General features: G+C 42.1%; 2 protein-coding genes across 2 annotated transcripts in view; both read left to right on the top strand.

Moving 5' to 3' along the window:
- LOC139226208 (dynein axonemal heavy chain 9-like) overlaps nt 1-11,680 on the top strand; it is a 373,005-nt gene extending 361,325 nt beyond the window's left edge. Inside the window, exons 46-47 of the mRNA XM_070856837.1 lie at nt 7,253-7,395; nt 11,504-11,680. Of these exons, the coding sequence (XP_070712938.1) occupies nt 7,253-7,395; nt 11,504-11,680 (320 nt within the window). The remainder of the gene's footprint in view (nt 1-7,252; nt 7,396-11,503) is intronic.
- A 4,851-nt stretch (nt 11,681-16,531) lies between these two features.
- Nucleotides 16,532-24,122, top strand: part of LOC139226653 (dynein axonemal heavy chain 9-like) — a 285,314-nt gene continuing 277,723 nt past the window's right edge. The window contains exon 1 of the mRNA XM_070857558.1: nt 16,532-16,750. Within this exon, the coding sequence (XP_070713659.1) occupies nt 16,547-16,750 (204 nt within the window). The 5' untranslated portion in view covers nt 16,532-16,546. The remainder of the gene's footprint in view (nt 16,751-24,122) is intronic.

A 24,122-nucleotide genomic window follows, 5' to 3' on the forward strand; every position in this document is an offset into this window, starting at 1 on the left:
AATCTCTGGATTATTGCCTGAGCCACATGCAAATTGATATAGCAGCAGACAGATCAGGAGAATCAACATGTGGCTAAAGGGCTGGTGTGGGAAAGAGGGGTTCCTTTTCAAGCGACACTGGTACCAGTTCTGGGACAGGATGAAAACGGGCTCCACCTGAACCGGGATGGGACCCATGTCCTAGCAGAAAGGGTAAATAGGGAGGTTTTAAACTAGTAAGATGGGGGGAGGGATCTACAAGAAACGTAACCAATGTAAAGATGAACAAAACCGGTAAAGAGCGCATAACAAAGAATAAAGTAAGGGAGCACATTGATGACAAGGGAATAAATAGAGTTATAGAACAGGAGTCTAAAAAGATGGGTAAACATAAAGTGAGTGAAAATCCTATTAAAAATGTGTTAAACTGTCTGTGTACACACTGTAGAGCAATGCACATAGTGTCCGTAATAAAACAGAGGAGCTGGAAGCAATCATGCCTTACGAGGAAGCAGACATAGTAAGGATTACTGAGACAAGGCTTCTGAAAAATCAGAACTGGGAATTAAACATTGCAGAGGTATAACATATTTAGAAAAAGATAGAGAGGGAGAAAAGTGAGGTGGAGTAGCTGTACTTATTCGGGATAATATAATGACAGTAGAAAAATGTGAAGCAGCTATCATCAAGACTAAAATAGAATCCATATGGATAGTGATAAAAGATAATAAAGGATCAATCACACTAATAGGTGTAGTCTACAGACTCCTTAATAGTAGAAGGGAGGTGGAGGAAGAAATATGCAGAAAAATTAGGGAAATGAGTAAAAAACATAAAGTAATAATCATGGGCAATTTCAACTACCCTGATATTAATTGGACAGAAGACTTAAGTAAAGGGGATAAGGAAATTGAGTTCCTACAGTGTGTGCAGCACTCCTTTCTAAACCAACGTCTGAAAAGCCCAACAAGGGCGGGTTCGCTGTTGGATCTAGTAATGGGGAATGAACTAGAGCAGATAAGAGAAGTAAAAGTAGGGGAACAACTAGGCAATTGTGACCATAATATAATATGCTTTAAGATGATAATTGAGAAGGACATAAGTATGACAACAACCAGAGTAATATATTGGAGAAAAGCTGATTTTGAGGGACTGAGAATAGAACTTGGGAAAATAAAATGGGCAACAATATTGGCAAACATCAATGTAAAACAGCAGTGGAAAATATTTAAAACGGTGTTCAACAGAGGGCGGGAACAATATTTTCACTAAAAGGAAAGAACAAACTAAATACTAATGAGACTCCATGGATGAATGAAACCATAAGGGATCATTTGAGGGTAATGAAAGAGGCATACATTAAGTATATGGATAGCAGGGGAGTGCATGATAAGGGAGAATACAAACAGATTAGGAGAGAAGTCAAAAAAACAATTAGGAAGGCAAAGAGCAACTATGAAATTAAATGATCAAGGAACATAAAACAAAATAGTAAAATATTTTACAGGCACATCAATAAAAAAAAGGAAGGTTGGGATGGGAATAGGGCCATTAAGGGATAGACAGGATAATACCACAGGTAACGATAGATAGATGGCAGAAATATTAAATAATTATTTTGTCAGTATTTTCTAGGGAGATAGAACAGGTAGACATGACATTGGATGATGAGATTAGTAATGAGATAAGTACTTTTAAAAGAAAAAGAAGGGATATATTAAATAAACTAATCAAACTCAACAAGGATAAAACCTCTGGTCCGATGGATTGCATCCACATATTTAAAAAAAATCTACGGTGGAGATAGCAGAGGCATTACTACACATATTTAATAATTCATTAGAAAAAGGTGTAGTGCCAGAGGACTGGCAGATAGCTAATGTAATATTTATATTTAAGAAGGGGGCTAGAACGTGTCCAGGGAATTATAGACCAGTCAGCTTAACATCGGTGATAGAAAAAATAATTGAATCCCTACTAAATGAGAAAATAGAAGAACATCTAGAAATCAAAAATATATAATGAATTGTCAAGATGGAATTCAAAAGGGAAAGTCTTGCTTGACTAACCTCATTAAATTTTTGTAGAGGTAACAGAGAGAGTAGACAATGGTAATACAGTAGATGTAATTTATCTAGATTTTCAAAAGGTCTTCGATAAAAAATACCACATAATAGACTGATGAACAAGGTCAGAGAATGTGGAGTCAGGGGACAAGTAGCAGAATGGATAGCTAGCTGGCTTCAAGACAGAAAGCGGAGAGTAGGGATAAAAGTGGCAAAAGGTGGATAGTGGTGTTCCATAAGGATCAGTGCTGGGACCACTGTTGTTCACAATTTATATTAATGATTTAGACTTTGGAATCAAAAACACAATTTTTAAATTTGTGGATGACACCAAATTGGGGGTATAGTCAATATTGAGGAACACTGCAACAAATTACAGGAAGACATTAATAAACTTGCAGAATGGGCATAAAATTGGCAAATGAAGTTCAACACAGATAAATGTGAAGTATTACATTTTGGTAGGAAGAATAGGGAGGTCACTTGTTACTTCGAGGGTGCGAGTCTCGGTGGGTAGAGGAACAAAGGTATCTCGGAGTACAAATACACAAATCACTAAAAATTGCGGCACAGGTTAGCAAGGCCATAAAAAAAGAAAACCAAGCACTAGGGTTTATTTCTAGAGGTATAGAATTGAAAAGCAGAGAATTTATGCTAAACCTGTATCGAACCTTGGTTAGACCACACTTAGAATGCTGCGTACAATTCTGGTCGCCATATAAAAAGGATATTGAGGTGCTGGAGAGGGTACAAGGCTGATACCAGAAATGTGATGGGTACACATATAAGGAAAGGATAAACAGACTGGGTCTCTTTTCTCTTGAAAAAAGAAGGCTGGGGGTGACCTAATAGAGGTCTTTAAAATTATGGAAGGTTTTGATAGCGTGGACACAGAGAGAATGTTTCCACTTGTGGGGAAGAGCATAACTAGTGGCCAACAATATAAGATTGTCACCAAGAAATCCAATAGGGAATTCAGAAAAAACTTATTTACCCAAAGAGTGGTGAAAATGTATAACTCACTACCACAGGGAGTGGTTGAGGCGAATAGTATGGATGCATTTAAGAGGAGGCTGGACAAGCATATGAGGGAGAAGGGAATAGAGGGTTATGCTGATAGATTTAGGTGAGGAAAGACGGGAGGAGGCTCAAGTTTAGCATATATGCTGGCATGGATTGTTGGGCCGAATGACCTGTTTCTGTGCCGTATATTCTATATAATCCTCTGTAAAAAGTGTTAACCCATTTACAATAAACTGTTCAGTGATAAAATCATGCACAAAGCAATTTCATGTGAAACCGTTTAGTATGTAATTGGAAGAGCTTCATTTGAATGCAATAGAGAAAATAATTAGGGTTGGAGTATAATTGAGAAGATCTAATGAGGTCTTGAATCCCGAGAGGGAAGATTGAGTAGTTTGTGAATAGTATCTGAGCCAGAAATGACATTATGCACCGGTTAGTATGTAGATAAATGGATAGGTAGATTGATTAGATCATAGATAGGTAATGGTAGAAACAGGACTGTGGAATCTGCCTTTTCTTTAATTTCTACTTCGATGGTCTTCTGAAGGGTGGTGCCAATTGTTATATTGTGAGAAGATCATTTATTATAGTTGGCATTGAAATACTAGAATCTATCACATCACGTAGTAAAAAGATCCACAATACAGGAACATTATTGCTACCTTTATCCTGGGAAGTAATAGAGATACTACATTGGTGGCATATTTTATGAATTAAGCTACTTGACCACTTGATTGTTCTATCGTGTCAAAAGGTTGCAGCCTTTTCTCTTGTGCAATAGTCACAATCTCTGAGACAAAAACATCTTTATTTTAATGTAGTCAAAATACTATAACCTTAATAATTTCATACAAAGAGCCTGATCAGAAAGGATACCAAACCTTGAAACTCCATATGAAGCAAATGTTAACAACGTATTCAAAGAGCCCACGATGCCTATGGTAGTTTACCAGTTGCTCAGCATCACCAACAGTACATTCATAGAAGTACGTAGATTTTACAACATAGAAACAACCCAACCAGTCCGTGTCAGCACTTACCCTCCACGTGAGTAAGCAGTTCTAATCATATTTACCCACCTTGTTCCCATAACACTTCTACCCCTTTCCCTTCAAACATTCTGGACGTTGTATTTCATTGGTCACACATGGAAACCAAGTACTGAAAAGAAATACATCTCGCAGAATGTTAAGTGCATTTGTAATGTGTTCCTGGTGCCTCAAAAAAAAAGGAATGGATTTGCTTCGGAGTAAGAACATACGAAAATGATGGCAGGAAAAGACCAGCTGGTCCATCAGGTCAAGCCTGCCCCGTACACATGATGGCTGGACCATCATGACAAGACATTTATCAGCCCAATTCAGGCTTAGGCTGATAAGTAGCAAGTACAATACACGCCACACTAGTGCCAGGCTATTGACTGCCTCCAACAAGCAAGAGTCTAACCTCCGCCCCTTGGCATTTAACAGCATTACCATCACCGAATCCCCCACCACGAACATACTGGGGAATCACCATTGACCAGAAACTTAACTGGGCCAGCCACATAAATGCTGTGGCAACAAGAGCAGGTCAGAGGTTGGGTATTCTGTGGCGAGTATCTCACCTCCTGACTCCCCAAAGCCTTTCCACCATTTACAAGGCACAAGTCAGGAGTGTGATGGAATACTCACCACTTGCCTGGAAGAGTACAGCTCCAACAACATTCAAGAAGCGTGACACTATCCAGGACAAAGCAGTCCCCTTGATTGGCACCCCATCCACCACCTTCAACATTCACTCCCTCCACCACCAGCGCACTGTGCCTGCAGGGTATACCATCTACAACATGCACTGCAGCAACTCAGCAAGGTTTCATCGGCAGTACCTCCAAACCCGCGACCTATACCACCTAGAAGGACAAGGGCAGCAGGTGCATGGGAACACCACCACCTGCAAGTTCCCCTCCAAGTCACACAATCCTGACTTGGAAATATATCACCGTTCCTTCATCGTCGCTGGGTCAAAATCCTGGAACACTCTCCATAAAGTGGAGTGGACAAGGGAGAACCATTGGATGTGGTGTATTTGGACTTTCAAAAGGCTTTTGACAAGGTCCCACACAAGAGATTAGTGTACAAAATCAAAGCGCATGGTATTGAGGGTAATATACTGACGTGGATAGAGAACTGGTTGGCAGACAGGAAGCAGAGAGTCGGGAGAAACAGGTCCTTTTCAGAATGGCAGGCAGTTACTAGTGGGGTGCCGCAGGGCTCAGTGCTGGGACCCCAGCTCTTTACAATATACATTAACGATTTGGATGAAAGAATATCTCCAAGTTTGCAGATGACACTAAACTGGGTGGCAGTGTGAGCTGTGAGGAGGACGCTAAGAGGCTGCAGGGTGACTTGGACAGATTAGGTGAGTGGGCAAATACATGGCAGATGCAGTATAATGTGGATAAATGTGAGGTTATCCATTTTGGGAGCAAAAACACGAAGGCAGAATATTATCTGAATGGCGGCAGACTAGAAAAAGGGGAGATGCAATGAGACCTGGGTGTCATGTTTCATCAGTCACTGAAAGTGGGCACGCAGGTACAGCAGGTAGTAAAGAAGGCAAATGGTATGTTGGCCTTCATAGCTAGGGGATTTGAATATAGGAGCAGGGAGGTCTTACTGTAGTTGTACAGGGCCTTAGTGAGGCCTCACCTGGAATATTGTGTTCAGTTTTGGTCTCCTAGTCTGAGGAAGGACGTTCTTGCTATTGAGGTTCACCTGACTGATTCCAAGGATGGCTGGGCTGTCATCTGAGGAGAGACTGGATCAACTGGGCCTTTATTCACTGGCGTTTAGAAGGATGAGAGGGGATCTTATAGAAACATATAAGATTCTGACGGGACTGGACAGGTTAGATGCAGGAAGAATGTTCTCGATGTTGGGGAAGTCCAGAACCAGGGGACATAGTCTTAGGATAAGGGGTAGGCCATTTAGGACTGAGATGAGGAGACACTTCTTCACTCAGAGTTGTTGACCTGTGGAATTCCCTGCTGCAGAGACTTGTTGATGCCAGTTCATTGGATATATTCAAGAGGGAGTTAGATATGGCCCTTACGGTTAAGGGGATCAAGGGGTATGGAGAGAAAGCAGGAAAGGGGTACTGAAAGAATGATCAGCCATGATCTTATTGAATGGTGGTGCAGGCTCGAAGGGCCAAATGGCCTACTCCTGCACCTATTTTCTATGTTTCTATAACAGTACTGTGGGAGTACCTTCAATTCATGGACTGAGGGTTGAAGAAGGCAGCTCACCACCACCTTCTCAAGGGCAACAGGGATGGGCAATAAATGCTGGCCTTACCAGAGGCGCCCACATCCCATGAACAAATTTTTAAAAAAAAGGATACCTCCAGTTCCTTCTTTCCCTCAGCCATGCAATCTCCTGGGAGAAGAAAAAAAAACCCGGAACCAATAAGGAAAAAAAAAGCTCTGAAAAATTCTCTCTGATCCCCTTAGACGGTCAAAACCAGTCCAAGAGATTGCATTGACCATGCATACATTATCTGTTAATCTACTTGCCTTTTATGTGCTGCGATCTCTGCCCCAGCCAAGAACCAGTCGAGTTCCCTCTTGAAGGCATAGATATGTTAAATTTAACTTTATGTGTAGCAATTGAAGAGATTTCCAGATAAGTGCAAATGCAGTTGTTTCGAGGAATGAAAGTAACGTGCTGATGGTGTAATGATTGTATTAAACACAGAGAAAACTGAATTGTGCAGCTTGTCTAACCTTCACTGATGTGACTGTGCAGTCGAGCTAAAATTGTATGAGATTTTATTAGTAAATGACAGCAGCAATGAAGTAGGCAGTTTGAAATGTCAACACATGTATCACTTTGATTTGTGTGATTCTCTCTCTAGTGCTGTGTCTGTAAGGTGCCTTTGGGCAGAAAGCCATTGTCAATGAACTTTCCATCTTAACTGGGTATCACCTGCATAAATATCTTTTAATACATAAGTATATGCAGAATGCTTGTACTCCTCCAGCAAAAATCTTTGTACCGAATGAAAAATGGTCACTGCATCATTTCTATTAACTCCTCAGGATGTATTTGGATTTTCTTTTCTAGTGTCAATATTGATGATTATTGAACACTGATATACATGATGTTCCTAATGGACTTTCCTCCCCAACCCCCAACCAGGTGAAATTCCTGACCTGTTCCCTGATGAAGAAGTGGAAAATGTCATCAACAATGTGCGGAATGAAGTAAAAGGTCAGGGGTTGATGGACACCAGGGAGAATTGTTGGAAATTCTTTATAGACCGTGTCAGGAGGCAACTAAAGGTAATACTGAAACTAAGGAAGTGATAATCTGTTTCCAAAGTGGTCCCAGTGATTGAAAGTTATCAGTTTGTGCAAAGACTGAGAAGATCGAGCAATGTTGATTTAATGATTGATTTACCAATTCTTGCTATTAAAAGGAGAAACTAACAAATATTTTCACAGTTGAAAATAAGTATTACGTGGAGTATTGGTGTGAAGAAATTGGAATTAAAAGGAGGAATGTTTGAGTTACTTTGATCAAATAGTGAGTCAGTTTTGTGCAATAAAAACAGAACATGCTGGCAGTTTAGCGCATGCGCAGCTAAAGCCAGAAATCCTGGAATTGTAGTCAGTCATTCACTGCTCAGACACTGGCTGTGCTGTGAATCCCGCCCCCACCCCTGCTCCCGATAGCCAGCAATCAGTGAAACTGACGAAAAGGTCTGCATTTTTGTGCTAATATCTCTATTAAACACCCCATTAAATGTTAAACCTTGCTGGATTAGGTGTAACTGGGGCATTGACTGCTAAACAACCGTTCTGGCCCTGAAAAACTAATTTTATATTTGTGTAGTGTCAAATTTCTCATGATAAAAATTATGAAATTTATTTAAAAAAATGATTTTGTTCATGATCTTTTAGCTTCTACCTTAACTCAATGTGTTTGCCTCAATCTTTATTGTAACATTTTAAGAAGTGCAGATAATCATTTCCTGGTTTGCTGTCCGTGAGAATTCTTCAATGTGATTGGCTGCTTAGACAGCTTGATGATGTCACTGATGCACTGCCCTAGGAATCCCCATTTCACAGTGCGAGGAAGCTAAAGTTCTCGCCACAGAGATCGCGAGATCTCTGTGGGCAGCTTTCTTCAAGGCCAGCGGCGATCCCTGTCGCTTTGCCGCTGACCGCAAATTCTGGGCCATGATACTGGATAAAGGTAGTGCTAATCCATCCACAGCATAAATCAACTGAGAGCTGTTTTATGTTCACAATGGTTTCACTTTCTAAGTTCATTCTACCCAGAGTTCGTTAAGAAGACACTTAGAATGGTTTGAGTTTAGCTAATTTCACTGGTAACTCCAAACGCATAACAAGAAGGGAATTAAATGGATAACACTTTGAAAATAAAAGCTGGCTATTCTAAGTTTTGTAAGCAGCAGAGGTTTCACATTATGAAAATTATCTACTGGACACGGCTGCTGGATTTGCGAACTAATGTACTTGCAACTAATTTCAGCACGGCCACTGTCTGCCCCAAGCACCGCCACGATTAACTCAGAAAATCGATTGCTATTAAAGCCATAAAGGTTTTAAATGCTTTATTTTACTTTATCAAGTAAAAGATTTCGGGGTCTTGCCCCCAAATGCAAAAACTGACTGAGATCACACGACATTTAATTCTTCTTTAGAATGAGAAAAACCAAGAAGCAGTGTTCCCTTAGTTAAGTCTTGCCACGTTTGTGATTGGGGCCGATGATCGTCACATCGTGACAGGATTTTTCAAGAGAATTATTGTGACCCAGGGTCACAAGACTTATCCAGCTTCCATCATTTTGGTGCATTCAGGTTGTCATTGATTTATGACATAGCTTACTGAAGAAGAACTTAATTAATGTGAATGGCCTGAGGTGTCTGCTGTGTAAAGTTCCGTGCACATGCCTGCAAGGTTGTCACCGTGGAGTATTGGGGTTCATTTTTGACTCCAGAATGAATCAGCAGACTTTGGCAATCCAACATGATTTATCTCTTTTAATGCTTTTAATTTAGTATTAAAGCTATAGGATTGTACAGATGAGTACGGTAGCATAGTGCTTGTTTTACTGGACTAGTAGTCCAGACGCCTGCCCTAATGATCCGGAGACATGAGTGCAAATCCCGCCACAGCAGCTGGGGAATTTATCAGTAATAGTGGCCATGAAACTACCGGATTGTCATAAAAACCCATCTGATTCGTTAATGTTCTTTTGGGAAGGAAGTCTGCCGTCCTTACCCGGTCTGGCCTATATGTGACTCCAGACCCACAGCAATGTGGTTGACTCTTAATTGCCCTCTGAAATGGCCTAGCAAGACACTCAGTTGTATAAGGTGGCTCACCACCGCCTTCTCAAGGGCATTTAGGGATTGGCAGTAAATGCTGGCCTTCCCAGCGACAACCACATCCCATGAATGGAAAAAATAGTACAGTTAAGTATCTGTCTAAGTTTTGTCAAGAAGAAACATCCTTGTATCTGGAATTTCTCTCTTGACTATTGCTAACTGATACATCATCATCATAAGCAGTCCCTCAAAAGACTTGCTGCCACTCTAAAAATGAGTTATTAGGTGGCTGAACAGTCCAATACGGGAACCACAGTCTCTGTCACAGGTGGGACAGACAGTCGGTGAGGGAAAGGGTGGATGGGACTGGTTTGCCGCACGCTCCTTCCGCTGTCCGCGCCTGTTTTCTGCATGCTCTCGGCGACGAGATTCGAGATGCTCAGCGCCCTCCCGGATGCACCTCCTCCACCTAGGGCGGTCTTTGGCCAAGGATCGAAGCACTAACTGATACATAGAGAAAGCTGGATGTCTGACATTGACTGCAAGTCGTAACTTGACTGGGAGGTTTTCAGATTACAGCCTGAACGGAGATTGAAGCAGGGGGTCATTTATACCTGCACCTAAATCATCAAAATTAGATAGCAATATAATAATCTCTATTCTTATTTTCCTGCCAAAAGCAATGACCTTTATGTCAATATACTCAGTGTTGGGCCCTCCACTGTGTAGATGCCGAGTGACAGTTTACCCTGTGGCATTGATGTGCTGACGTTGATACTGAAAAAAGCAATGTGAATGAAAGCGAGTTTACACAAATTGCTTGCAGTTGATTACGAGAAAAATAATGGCCCAGAAATTGCGGTCAGAAGCTTCCCGCGGGCGGATGCCTCCAACCTCAGAAATTTCTCCGAAAGTACCTGGTGGCTCGGGAGGTTCGGAGACTTGTGGTCCTGGGCCTCTACGCGAAACCCTGCATAGGGGTCCACGTTTTCCAGGAGCGTATGGGTTTCATACGCATCATTGGGAACACGTGGGCTGGCCCAACCTATCAGAGCAAGGGTATTCCCATTCATATTTAATGCTGAGTTCTGATATACGGAATCACGATAAGTATGAATGGTAATACCCCCAAAAACACACAAATGCTGAAAATAACTTTAAACAACCATCACATATTTCAAATTAATAAAAATTGAATTTAATTAATTATTTAAAACAAATATTTAATTTTTTGAGATAAATTTACATATTTTAAAGGGTCTAAAAATAAATGTATCTTATTTAACAGGATTTTAAATGTTTAAATTATTTTTAAAAATGTATTTTTCTGTACTTTAAAAATCTTACACTGCTTTTATCAGTAGTAAGAATTTGAAGGGCAGTCACTGGGCAGGAGTAGGGCAAATAGCCCAATTCTCCGCCCGCGGAGGCCCTTTACTTTCGGATGCGTGCGATCTGTTAAGAGGATTCTTGACAGATCGCAAGTTCCGGGTTTAGGTGCATGCGCTTCGCGTACCTAAACCCGGAACTTGCAGAGACCCCACGGGGCACATGCACACCTCGTACGCGCGGATTCAGGCCCAATGTAGCCACTGTGTATTTTAAAAGGATAAATTACTTGTAATACATGAATTTGAAGCAGAAAATACAGAAAAAACCCAGCTTAGCTGCAGGGAATCTTTAGATAGGCAGTGCTTCCTCCTAACTATGTCGAGTTATGGTTCAGTAACAGTAACGGAGCCTGTCCACGATCTGTGATGTATAAGGGAATTGAAGATTGCCAGTCTTGTCTATCAATCAGTCTGCCTCTCCCATAGTGAACAAATGGTCATATGTTATTGTATAATTCTTGAATTTGTTCTGTTAATATGTTCTACGTCACTGATCCAAGACTGGGAAATGGTGTTTGCATAAATGTAAAAATTAACGAGCAGTGACTGCCTTTAAAGCTATGCAGCCTTAAATCCAGACTAACCATTATTATTCAATCAAAGACACTGGAAACAACAGCACATCTTCTGTGGCTAGAATCATGATACATATCCTGTCTTGTTAATCACGAGCATAATGACTTGCTGCTGTTTTCTCTTAGATCGCTTTGTGTTTCTCACCTGTCGGTAACAAGCTGCGTGTTCGCAGTAGGAAGTTCCCTGCGGTTGTGAACTGCACTGCAATAGACTGGTTCCATGAGTGGCCACAAGAGGCTTTGGAGTCTGTCAGCCTGCGCTTCCTACAGGAGACTGACAACGTTGATGTAAGATGCTCATGAGTAGTTACACAATTAGTGAAGTCCATTTGGCTGCTTTGTACGATCGGTGCTCCAGTTTGGGCTTTTTCTCAGCAGCTTTCCCATGTTTAGAGATGGACGACGTGTTTCCATAAGCAGACCAAGTCACTGATGAACTGAAAGCTGCATTTTATTATCTACCAAGGAGGAGTATTTCATTTAATTTATCCAGAACTGCAGTCAGTTCTGCGGGAGAATAGGTAGAATGTTCACCGCATTCTTCTGTCACCTCAGAACGTGGAGTGATGGACCACTGCACTGAGACTAAAATGACTTCTGCAGATTTATTTATGGATAAAATATACAGAAGCAGAAAGATAGGCATTTTACAACACAGCACAATGATCACTTACACTATATAAAAACAGTATTAAAAGACGGTGTCAGTAGTTCTTGCAGCTCCTCCAAGTAACTGCTTGGAAACATGGATAGTAAGTATGTTTTAATGACATTTCTCTTGCTCCTGTGTGTACAAGTGCAATAACTAGAAACCTGGAGACCATTAGACAGTCCCTGGATTTTATTTTGAAGTTCAACCAATTTCTTTGGAGCATGCAGTTGAAAGAATTCTTAACGGTTTGAACACTTGGCCAACAATGGGACAGTGGCCTAGGAATCGTGGTTCCTCTAGGTGGTCTTCACACCGTCCCAGCTGGACTGATTTTTAAAACACATCAATGGAGGAAATGTTTCAAAGCATCAATGGAGGAAATTACATTTTTAGACAGCTAGTGCCAGGCAGAATCCACATAAAATAGCCCTATGGATGACCCCTTGGAAACAAGAAATTCATTGTAGGACAGCTCAACAGAGAGACAAAACTTCAAAAATACACTTAGGTCAAGTATTCAAATTGAATTAGAAATCATTAGTGCGACTGCACTTACAATACTGTGCATAGTTCTGGTCGCAGCTATTGAAAGGATACAGAAGAGAGCGACATGAATAATTGAGGGGATTAAGGGTTGGATTCTGAGTAGCTATTATGTAAATTAGTCATGTTCACACTGGAGAAGAGAAGGTTGAAAGGTGATCTGATTGCTGCTTTTAGGATTCTAAAGGGACTAAATAATGTAGACAATGGCTAGTTATTTCACCTTGTCCAGAACAGTAAAGATGGAGGACACAGCCTGTGCTTGAAAGGGAGGGAGGGGTGGGTAAACTCGAAACCAATCTGCGGAAACAATATTTCATTGAGCGAATGGCCAATCTATGGAACAGAGCAGATGGTGGAAACAGTATTGATAATTCAAATGTAAATTGTGTAGATTTCTTTCAGAAAATAACATTTTGGGATACAGTATATTAGTAATTTGGGACATGACATGTAGCATGGTTGGGAGGATCAGGAGGTGACTTTGGACCTATGGTTCCCAAAGCTCTCCAGCACTGGGATTTTCCTTGCATCAAGGATGTTTCCAGTGGGGTTCCGCAGGTCTCAGTACTGGGTCCCTTGCTTTTTGTGGTAAAAATTAACGATTTAGACTTGAATGTAGGGAGTCTGATTAAGAAGTTTGCCGACGACACTAAAATTGGCTGTGTGGTTGATAATGAAGAGGAAAGTCATGGGCTGCAGGAGGATATCAATCTACTGGTCAGGTGCGCAGTGCAGTGGCAAATGGAATTTAATTCAGAGAAGTGTGAGGTGATACACTTTGGTAGGGCTAATAAGGAAAGGGTATATATATTAAGCGGTCGGCCACTTAATAGTGTAGATGAACAAAGGGACCTTGGAGTGCTTGTCCATAAATCCCTGTAAGTAGCATGCCAGTGGATAAGGTGGTTAAGAAGGCATACAGAATGCTTGCCTTTATCGGCCGAGGCATAGAATATAAGAGCAGGGAGGTTATGCTTAAATTGTATAATACTTTGGTTAGGCCACAGCTGGAGTACTGTGTGCAGTTCTGGTTGCCGTATTATTGGAAGGGCGTGATTGCACTAGAGAGGGTGCAAAGGAGATTTACTAGGATGCTGCCTGGAATGGAGAATCTTAGTTATGAGGACAGATTGGATAGGCTGGGTTTGTTCTCATTGGAACAGAGGAGGTTGAGAGGAAACCTCATTGAGGTGTACAAAATATTGAGAGGCCTGGACATAGTGGATGGTAAGGGTCTATTTCCATTTGTGGAGAGGTCTATTATGAGGGGACATAGTTTTAAGGTGGTTGGTGGAAGGTTTAGAGGGGATTTGAGGGGAGGCTTCTTTACCCAGAGGGTTGTGGGGATCTGGAACTCGCTGCCTGGAAGAGTGGTGGATGCAGAAACTTCACCACTTTTAAGAGATGGTTGGATGGGCACTTGAAGTGCAGTAACCTGCAGGGTTACGGACCTAGAGCTGGTAAGTGGGATTAGACTGGATGACCTTTTGTTGGACGGTGCAGATATAATGGTAAGTACTGCAGGGAATAGAATACAGCCAGGATTATCTCGTGGACTAGTTTCGATCGCCTTGATGGGTTGGAGAGGAATTTTTCCAGATTTTTTTCTCCCTAAATTGGCCTGGGTTTTTATCTGGTTTTTGCCTCTCCCAGGAGATCACATGGAATGATCAGGTGGAATGTAGAATGGTTTAGTATAAGGGGTGTCGCAGTTGTGTGAGGCTGACTGGTTGGGCTGGGTACTCTTTATCTTTCCATATTTGTTCATAGGTTTATATGTAACCTTTAGGGCTGCTGACCAAGAGCCGTGTGGTTCTTTGTCGGCCGGCGCGGTCACGATGGGCCGAAATGACCTCCTTCTGCGCTGTAAATTTCTATGTTTCTATGGGCCCAAAGTTGCCCAGGAGTTGCTCTGTTTTTTTTGGAGCAACTTGATTTTTCTGGACTATCGTAAAAATCCCCATTTAATTTATGCCAGTGTAAGTGAGTTCGGATTTTTTTTAGTTTAGTTTTTTTTTCAAAAGGGTGCGTTACCAGTCACCTATGCCCGTTTTGGCCATTTAAGCCAGTTTGGACAGCTAATAGTTGCTCCAAACTAATTTAGGCCAGCGTATGTGGCTGCTCGGGACTGCACAGAAAACCCTTACGGAGAGTTAAAAAATCAGCGCAGGTAGCCAGAGATGGCGGGGGCGGGGGGTGGGGGGTGGGAAGGGAAGCGGAGAGGACCTTGCAAAGCACTAAACACCTTCACAACAACATTCAAGAAGCATTAAAAACCATCAATAAAAATAAAAAATAAAACTTAAGTCCTACGTCCTAACTCGGCCCGGGAAGTCAGTGGGCCGACTCCGACTCCTTTCCGACTCTCTCCGACTCTGACTCTCTCTCCAGGACTCCGACTCTTTGACTCTCCAAGGACTTCCTGGACTTCTCTCCGAGAACTTCTCTCCGAGGTCTTCCCGGACTTCTCTCCGAGGACTCCGAGGACTGACTTCTCTCCGAGGACTGACTTCTCTCTGAGGACTCTCCAGCTGTGGGCAGGAGCTACTGCATATGCGCGAAACCTCCAGTGCGCATGCGTTGAGCTGCCAACACTGTTTTTTGCGCAGGGCCATAGCTCCGCCCCCAATGGACAGATCACGCCGCGCCAAGCCATGGGAGAGGCCACAGAGCAGCCAGAATCCGGGGAGATCTTTTCGGCGCTGTTTTCACCCTAGGAAGTTGGCACATCTCCAGTGATGCCTGATAAAAGCAGGTATAAGGCCTTCTTTTACCAGCGTAAGATTTAACCAAATATTAAAATTTTTTTTTTTAAATGAATTAACCATACAAAAATGAGAATTGGTCCTTTGAAAACTGTTTAAATTTATTTTTCAAAAATTTACATTTCTGTTTTAAGTGTTTAATTAAATTGTATTTTAATTATTTTGAAAATGTGATAAATTATTTTTATTTAATTGCTGTGAAATTATTTTTTAGGGGATTCCTAATTATGCTTATGGGGATTCCATACGTAAATTGAATCTCTATTACCATAATAGGGAATCCCCCTTTGTGATTGGCTGGGTTAGTCCTCATGATCCCAAGGATTCTTGCGAACTGCCTGCGCCCCTGGGATATGTGGGCCAAAACCTACAGGCCCAGGAGCGTGAGTCTTTGAAGATACGGAGGCACCAGGTAGGCGCGTATTTTTCTTACGGTTCGGAGGCATTCGCTCGCGGGAAGCCTCCGATTGCAATTTCCAGCCCATTGTACTTCCCAGTCTTTTAACGCTTTCATCCTTTGCTCTTAATAACTTAATAACTAAGCCCTAACTTCATGGTTATGTTGTCCCATAAAATTCAATGTTTAAAAAAAGGCACAATGAAAACAGATCTCCATGATGGTTTGATTTTCGAAGATGCGCGCGATTCATTCTTTGAAGGAAAATTGATCTGGTTGAATTTCCCATTTTCCTCATTCGATTAATTGGGTAACACAAAGGTTTAACCTGGCAGGGGTCTGTTTATCAGGGTTCTGGTACACCATGGTCTTCTGTAAGCTGCACTGGAAGCATGGTACTGCTCTAGAGCAAACAATTGGATACCAGTATTTTTAAACATTGAACATGAAGATTGTTCTCATTATTACCAAAATTTATTTTGCATTTTACTTGACAAATTGATGATGTCTCAAACTCCTTCAGAGTGCTGCTTGGAAATGGTGCTGTCCTGCAATTAAAAAAAAAACAGGCTATCTGTAGTATATATTTTAACAAAACAGGATGTCTTCTGCGTGCTTCATGGTTGTGAGCGGATTGTGCATGGGTTTGTGAATGCCAGTCACTTAGTAGTTTTGCCCCTTATGGTATTATTTCAACGGACACTGTAAATATTCTACCTCCTATCACTGGAAGACATTGTCATAATATGTTTCTCTCACAACTTTACCTTTTTCTTTAGCCTGCAATAAAGGAATCTGTCAGCAAGTTTATGGCATATGTCCACACCAGTGTCAATGAGACATCCAAATCCTACTTAGTTAATGAGCGGCGCTACAATTATACAACACCCAAGTCCTTCCTTGAACAGATCAAGCTGTATCAGAGCCTCCTGGCTAAGAAGAGCAAGGAACTTACTGCCAAGATGGAGCGTTTGGAGAATGGACTGCAGAAATTGAACAGCACGTCAGCACAGGTAAAGCACAGTTCCAACATGTTTACTAGCAAAACCAGGAGGTTTCCTCCTTCAGATCAGTGCTAGGTGGATTGCTCCCAACGTTGTGTTCTTTGCAAGTTAAGTCACATATACCTGAGAAAGATGCACTGAGAGGGAATAAGAAAACTGTACCAGTTATTGCTGAAATTACAGACATTACTGAAATGGATTGAGGTAGCTGTTAGTGCATGTTAAAGAGGCTGGGGCATGAGGTATCCTTTTTGTAAATACTTCATTTCTGATACGTGGCAGGGTGGGATGCATGATGTTGCCAATCATCACTACAATCATACTTCTGTTTTTGATCCAATTTTTAAAAATGCATTGGAAGAGCTTCCATTGGATCAGATTTAAGGATTCATTCAGTGATCCCGTCCTCCCAGTGGGCACGTGCAGGTAACACAGGCTGGAGAATTGGGACAACAATGTTTTAGCCCTGTCTCTGTGGGATTGCGAAAATGTCCCTATAGTCAGGAACCAAGGACAAAAGCGAAGCTTTTCCGTGATCGGAACCTTCCCAAAAACTCACTGAGGAGCCAATAATTCCCCTGTGATGTGAAATAGAAGGTTGAATGTACAGGTTGTGTGTTTCTGGTTTGGCCTGTCTTGTTTCTGACACATCGTATCCTTAAAACCTAAATCTCAGCTGGAGCCTACAATCAATGTGAGCATGCTTTAAGCTTGCCATGACTCATCTTGATATATAATTCAGAGAGAGTAGAAAGCTGCAGCCTTTGTAGGTTACAGATCTGACTATAGACAAAGATAATCAAATACTGTGAGGAAGTTGATGGCTTCTGCACAGCGAGGAAGATGGAAGAGCTATTGTTTAAATGAAGTTGTGAGGCTTCAGTACGGAGATGTAAATGTAGAAAGGGATTATGGGCTTTTGCTTGACTACCACTTAGGGTCGGGGCAGTTCTTCAGATCAAGCATATTAGGTGGAAGTTTAACAAAGCAGATTATCATCATCATAGGCCGTACCATGAACGAGGATGACTTGCTTCCAAATGAGTTCACAGATGTTTCAATGAAGGAACCTATATTCTAGTCCTGAACTCCAATTGAGGGGGTGGAAGATGCCTGTGCGTGGATTTTTTTTAACGTGTGGTGACAGTTGCACATCAGCCACCGCATGGGCTTGACAGAGCTAGGCCTTGATCCAGTGGCAAGGATTAACCAAGATATAACCGTTATAATCTACCAAAATTCTCTGGACTCTGGGGAGGTACCATCGGATTGGAAAGCAGCTAATGTAATGCCTCTGTTTAAAAAAGGGGGCAGACAAAAGGACAAAAGGCAGGTAACTATAGACCGGTTTGTTTAACATCTGTAGTGGGGAAAATGCTTGAAGCTATCATTAAGGAAGAAATAGCGGGACATCTAGATAGGAATAATGCAATCAAGCAGACGCAACATGGATTCATGGAGGGGAAATCATGTTTAACTAATTTACTGGAATTCTTTGAGGATATAACGAGCATTGTGGATAGAGGTGTACCAATGGATGTGGTGTATTTAGATTTCCAAAAGGCATTCGATAAGGTGCCACACAAAAGGTTACTGCAGAAGATAAAGGTACACAGAGTCAGAGGAAATGTATTCGCATGGATCGAGAGTTGGCTGGCTAACAGAAAGCAGAGAGTCGGGATAAATGGGTCCTTTTCGAGTTGGAAATTGGTGGTTAGTGGTGTGCCACAGGGATCGGTGCTGGGACCACAACTGTTTACAATATACAGAGATGACCTGTAAGAGGGGACAGAGTGTAGTGTAACAAAATTTGCAGATGACACAAATATTAGAGGGAAAGCAGGTTGTGCAGAGGACACAGAGAGGCTGCAAAGAGATTTAGATAGGTTAAGCGAATGGGCTAAGGTTTGGCAGATGGAATACAATGTCGAAAAATGTGAGGTCATCCACCTTGGAAAAAAAACAGTAAAAGGGAATATTATTTGAATGGGGAGAAATTACAACATGCTGCGGTGCAGAGGGACCTGGGGGTCCTTGTGCATGAATCCCAAAAAGTTAGTTTGCAGGTGCAGCAGGTAATCAGGAAGGCGAATGGAATGTTGGCCTTCATTGCGAGAGGGATGGAGTACAAAAGCAGGGAGGTTCTGCTGCAACTGTACAGGGTATTGGTGAGGCCGCACCTGCAGTTTTGGTCACCTTACTTAAGGAAGGATATACTAGCTTTGGAAGGGGTACAGAAACGATTCACTAGGATGATTCCGGAAATGAGGGGGTTACCTAAGGATGATAGATTGAGTAGACTGGGTCTTTATTCGTTGGAGTTCAGAAGGATGAGGGGTGATCTTACAGAAACATTTAAAATAATGAAAGGGATAGACAAGATAGAGGCAGAGAGGTTGTTTCCACTGGTTGGGGAGACGAGAACTAGGGGGCACAGCCTCAAAATACGGGGGAGCCAATTTAAAACCGAGTTGAGAAGGAATTTCTTCTCCTAGAGGGTTGTGAATCTGTGGAATTCTCTGCCTAGGGGAGTAGTTGAGGCTAGCTCATTGAATGTATTCAAATCACAGATAGATAGATTTTTAAGCAATAAGTGAATTAAGGGTTATGGGGAGCGGGCGGGTAAGTGGAGCTGAGTCCACGGCCAGATCAGCCATGATCTTATTGAATGGCGGAGCAGGCTCGAGGGGCTAGATGGCCTACTCCTGTTCCTAATTCTTATGTTCTTATGTTCTTATGACTGGAGACCTACTCTGCTGCATGACCTAGTGTGCACACGTATCGCAATGTGGGCTGGCCCGTGCTGCCCCTGGGCCCTCGGCTCTTCTGGGCCCCGTACCCTCATTCACCGTTCCTCCGCCACAATCTCTCGCCACTCCTCTGCCATAAACCAAGTGGCTTTGTTCTCTAAAAGGGCAATGTTCCTGGTTTAGGGTGAACATATTTAGAACAGAAATACAAAAGCAAATGACTGCGGATGCTGGAAATCTGAAATAAAACCAGAAAGTGCTGGAAATATTCAGCGGGTCAGGCAGCATCAGGAAAGAGAGAAACAAAGTTAACGTTTCAGGCCGGTGACCTTCCGTCAGAACAGTTCTGACGATAGCTCATCGACCTGAAATATTTAGAACAAAACTCAGGCAAACTTCTTTACTCAAAGGGGGAATTTTAATATCACTCATTCAAATTTTGGGGGAGAATATTCTTCCATTTTTCGATTTTGAAATGAGACTCTCTGCAGTAAGTTGGTTATTTTTTGGCTGGGTAAGATAGTAAGCTTCTCTGAATGCACTGCATACATAATGCATTAATACAAAACCACCCAAGCTAAGTAATTATTGATTCCATCATTGCTTGTCACTCGCTTGGTTGCTAAAGTTGATAGGATTTCGCAAATGTAGCATGAGATCTGTACTCGTTTATAAGGTCTGCCCGAAGGCACAGATGATCTGTGACACCATCACATCAGATATCAAGGCCTGGCTTTTTTTATCTGGTTTAACACAGTTGCCTCTAGCAGTTTATGCATTGTATCTGAGTGCAGCCGACAGAGGGATACCCTGTCACTTCTGTTAGCTGCACACCGTGGGATAAATAAGCTTGGCTCCCTTATTGCATTGGTGTTGTAGCTCGTTAATTCTACACCCGGGATAAGGTAACTGAATTTACTTGCGACAACCCCAATCCTGCATGTTTCTGCCTGTGGGACTCTAGGACTGCTTCCATCAGGGACTACAGAACGGGCCCTTGTGTATAAAAGCAGACCCCAACGTACCGACTGAGATCTTGTACCCCACTGTGACTGTTAAAGCAAGGGAGCCAAACTGGATACAGTATAACCCTGAAAGGCCTGATGACTCTTTCCTATGTTGGTCTAGTTTTGGACATCTTTGTTTCAAAGTGGTTTATATTGCTTTTCTGTGTTAGGTAGATTTTTAAATAACTTGCACCATAATATGATTACATGTCCATGTTGCTGCTAATCACCTTTTCCCTCTCCACATATTTTATATTTCTCTGCGGCACTTCCCCCTTGCATTCTACACCTTCCCAGGTATAAAACCATGTTCCATGATGCAGCTTGCATGTGCTATATAGCATTGTGACTTTGTGAAACCTAGCTCATCTATTACCTCAGCGGCTTACAACCTTCCTGTGTGTATAATCCCCTGGAAAGGTTAACACTCCCAGGTGATCCTTTACAAATTTTGACACATTCCGAGACCCCCATCCTAAGTTCTGAAGAACAGTGTCAGCTATCCAAAAGCTATCACTGCAGAAAACCCTCTTATAGTTGTGTGCATCATCATCTTCATAGGCAGTCTCTCAAATTCGAGGAAGACTTGCTTCCACTCTAAAAGTGAGTTCTCAGATGACTGAACAGTCCAATATGGGAATTACAGTCTCTGTCACAGGTGGGACAGACAGTCGTTGAAGGAAAGGGTGGGTGGGACTGGTTTGCCGCACATTCCTTCTGCTGCCTGTGCTTGCTTTCTGCATGCTCTTGGCGACGAGACTCGAGGTGCTCAGCGCCCTCCCGAATGCTCTTCCTCCACTTAGGGTGATCTTTGGCCAGGGACTCCCAGATGTTGGTGAGGATGTTGCATTTTATCAAGGAGGCTTTGAGGGTGTGCTTGAAATGTTTCCTTTGCCCACCTGGGGCTCGCTTGCCGTGTAGGAGTTCCGAGTAGAGCGCTTGCTTTAGGAGTCTTGTGTCAGGCATGCGAACAATGTGGCCCACCCAACGGAACTGGTCAAGTGTGGTCAGTGCTTCGATGCTGGGGATGTTGGCCTGATCGAGTACGCTAACGTTGGTCCGTCTGTCCTCCCAGGAAATTTGCAGGATCCTGCGGCGACATCGTTGGTGGTATTTCTCCAGTGATTTGAGGTGCCTACTGTATATGGTCCATGTCGCTGAGCCATACAGGAGGGCGGGTATCACTGTAGCCCTGTAGACCATGAGCTTGGTGTCAAATTTGAGGCCCTGATCATCGAACACTCTTTCCCTCAGGCGGCTGAAGGCTGCGCTGGTGCACTGGAGGCGGTGTTGAACCTCGTCGTCGATGTCTGCCCTTGCTGATAATAGGCTCCTGAGGCAGCAACAGAAATAATATACCAGTAAATCAACAAATATCAAAAGATTCCACAATCTGATGGCAAATAGTCAGAAATGTGCTGATCTTCCCTGGGATCTCCTCACAGACCCATTTGTTTCCAGGGATCCCAGTTTGTGAATCTAATAATAATAATAACTTTTATTTATTTAGCGCCTTTAACGTAGTAAAATGTCCCAAGCACTTCACAACAATTTTACAACACATTAGATATTGACCATTGAGGGAAAGAGAGAAAAAGCGTGAGAAGGAATTGTAAAAAAGAAGTTAAAGACTCAGGTCTGAAGCAGCAGCCAAAATGCGAACGCAGATAGATACAGGTGAAAAAACTAAAAAAAAAAATGTTTAATTCAAATTACATTGTAAATAATACAATAAAGAGTATACAATAGTAAAATCAGTACAATAAAGATTAATTAAAATTAAACAAAGTTAAATAATATATAACATAATTATAAATTAAATTCAAATTAGAAAATCAGCAATTGAAGCAAATTACATCAGTTATTTGCTGTCTTTAAGATTCATTCCCTATCTAGTGATTCAGTTAATCTGTTAGAACCAATCACTGTCCTCCATCCTTGTGATGTCATAATGTTATTACTTTTAATTTCTCATGTTGTCCTCTTGATAGGACCTGTAATAGCTCCAGGCTCGAGTTGCCTCCATTGTCAGGGAGATGCTGATGTTTAAATCTCCCTCCAGCCGCTCCAGACTCGAGCTGCCTTCGTTGTCAGGGAAACACTGATGTTTAAATCTCCCTCCAGCTACTCCAGGATCGAGCTGCCTCCGTTGTCAGGGAGAATATATGCATGGCGCCCACTAGATCAACTATATCATTTGCGCTGAGTAAAATTCAAAATTCATTTGCCATTTATTTCCCTTTAACTGTTGATCTTGGGAGTCAAGGGTTATGGGGAGCGGGCAGGGAAGTGGAGTTGAAGCCAAGATCAGATCAGCCATGATTTTAATGAATGGCGGAGCAGGCTCGAGAGGCCAAATGGCCTACTCCTGCTCCTATTTCTTATGTTCTTATGATCTCAGTAGACTGAAACAAGTGTGAATTGCTTTGGTTTTTGCCAATCGTGCTACCTACCAGTAATAATGTCCCATTGGACACACGTGCCCTAAAAATAGGCCATTTGAATATGTATGAATGTTGAATGGACATATTAGTTTCCCTTATCTTCAATATTTTAACAGAGATATTAATAAGCTTATTTTAAATGGGCTAATCAAAGTAACAAACAGAGGAAATGTATATCCACACATTAAGTTTACGTACACTAATATTTGAAGAGCCTAATTTCAAGGCTGTGAACTCCAGCTGCAGTGTGATTAAATAACAAATTAAATTGCATCTCTGTACAGCTTCTAAAATTAGTTTGATAAATTGTTCTTGAAATTCTATTAAATGGTATTATTTGGAAATGTTGGAACAACATCTGGATGTACTTGTGTTAAACTAGATAAATGCAAATCAATATTTCCCATTGCAACCAGCCACAAGATCACAAGATACATCTAGATGGAGAAGGCATGCTTAGCTCAGCCATCCAGAAAGATCATACAGCTCCCCGATCAGGTATCCGACTGTTCCTTACATGATCCTGCAGCAGTCCATCCTCGCATTGATCAATTTTTCTTTGAAGAAGATTTTCATGATGTGAGTCGTGAATTAACCTTTCACAAGTTTGAACCTGTACCTCTTGTACTTATTTGGTGAAGTAGTGTTGTGGATTCAGTTTGTCCAAACCATTCACCACCTTGTGTACATCTACAAGGTCACCTCTTAGTTGTTTGTTCATAACTCATTTCAAAGTCAAGGTTCCGCCTTGTGGCTTTCCACTGGACTCCTTCCAAGGTTTGAATGTTTCCCTTATGTCATCATCATCATCGGCGGTCCCTCGTATCGAGAATGACTTGCTTCCACGCCAAGAAGGGATGAGTTCACAGATATTTCAATGAAGGACCTAATATTCCAAGTCCCGAACTACTTGTTGAAGGGTGGAAGGTGCCTGTGCGTGGATTTTTTTAACGTGTGGTGGCCGTTGCACACCAGCCACCACATGGGCTTGACAGAGCTAGGTCTTGGTCCAGTGACAAGGATTAACCAAGACGACTGGAGATTAGCTCTGCTGCACGGACCTAGTGTGCACACATATCGCAGTGTGGGCTGGCCCGTGCTGCCCCTGGGCCCTCGCCTCTTCTGGGCCCTGAACTCACTCCTCCCTGGGCCCCAATCACATTCCCTTGTGTATGGTGAC

The sequence above is a fragment of the Pristiophorus japonicus genome, chromosome 16 (genome assembly GCF_044704955.1).
Source record: "Pristiophorus japonicus isolate sPriJap1 chromosome 16, sPriJap1.hap1, whole genome shotgun sequence".
NCBI classification, from domain to species: domain Eukaryota; kingdom Metazoa; phylum Chordata; class Chondrichthyes; family Pristiophoridae; genus Pristiophorus; species Pristiophorus japonicus.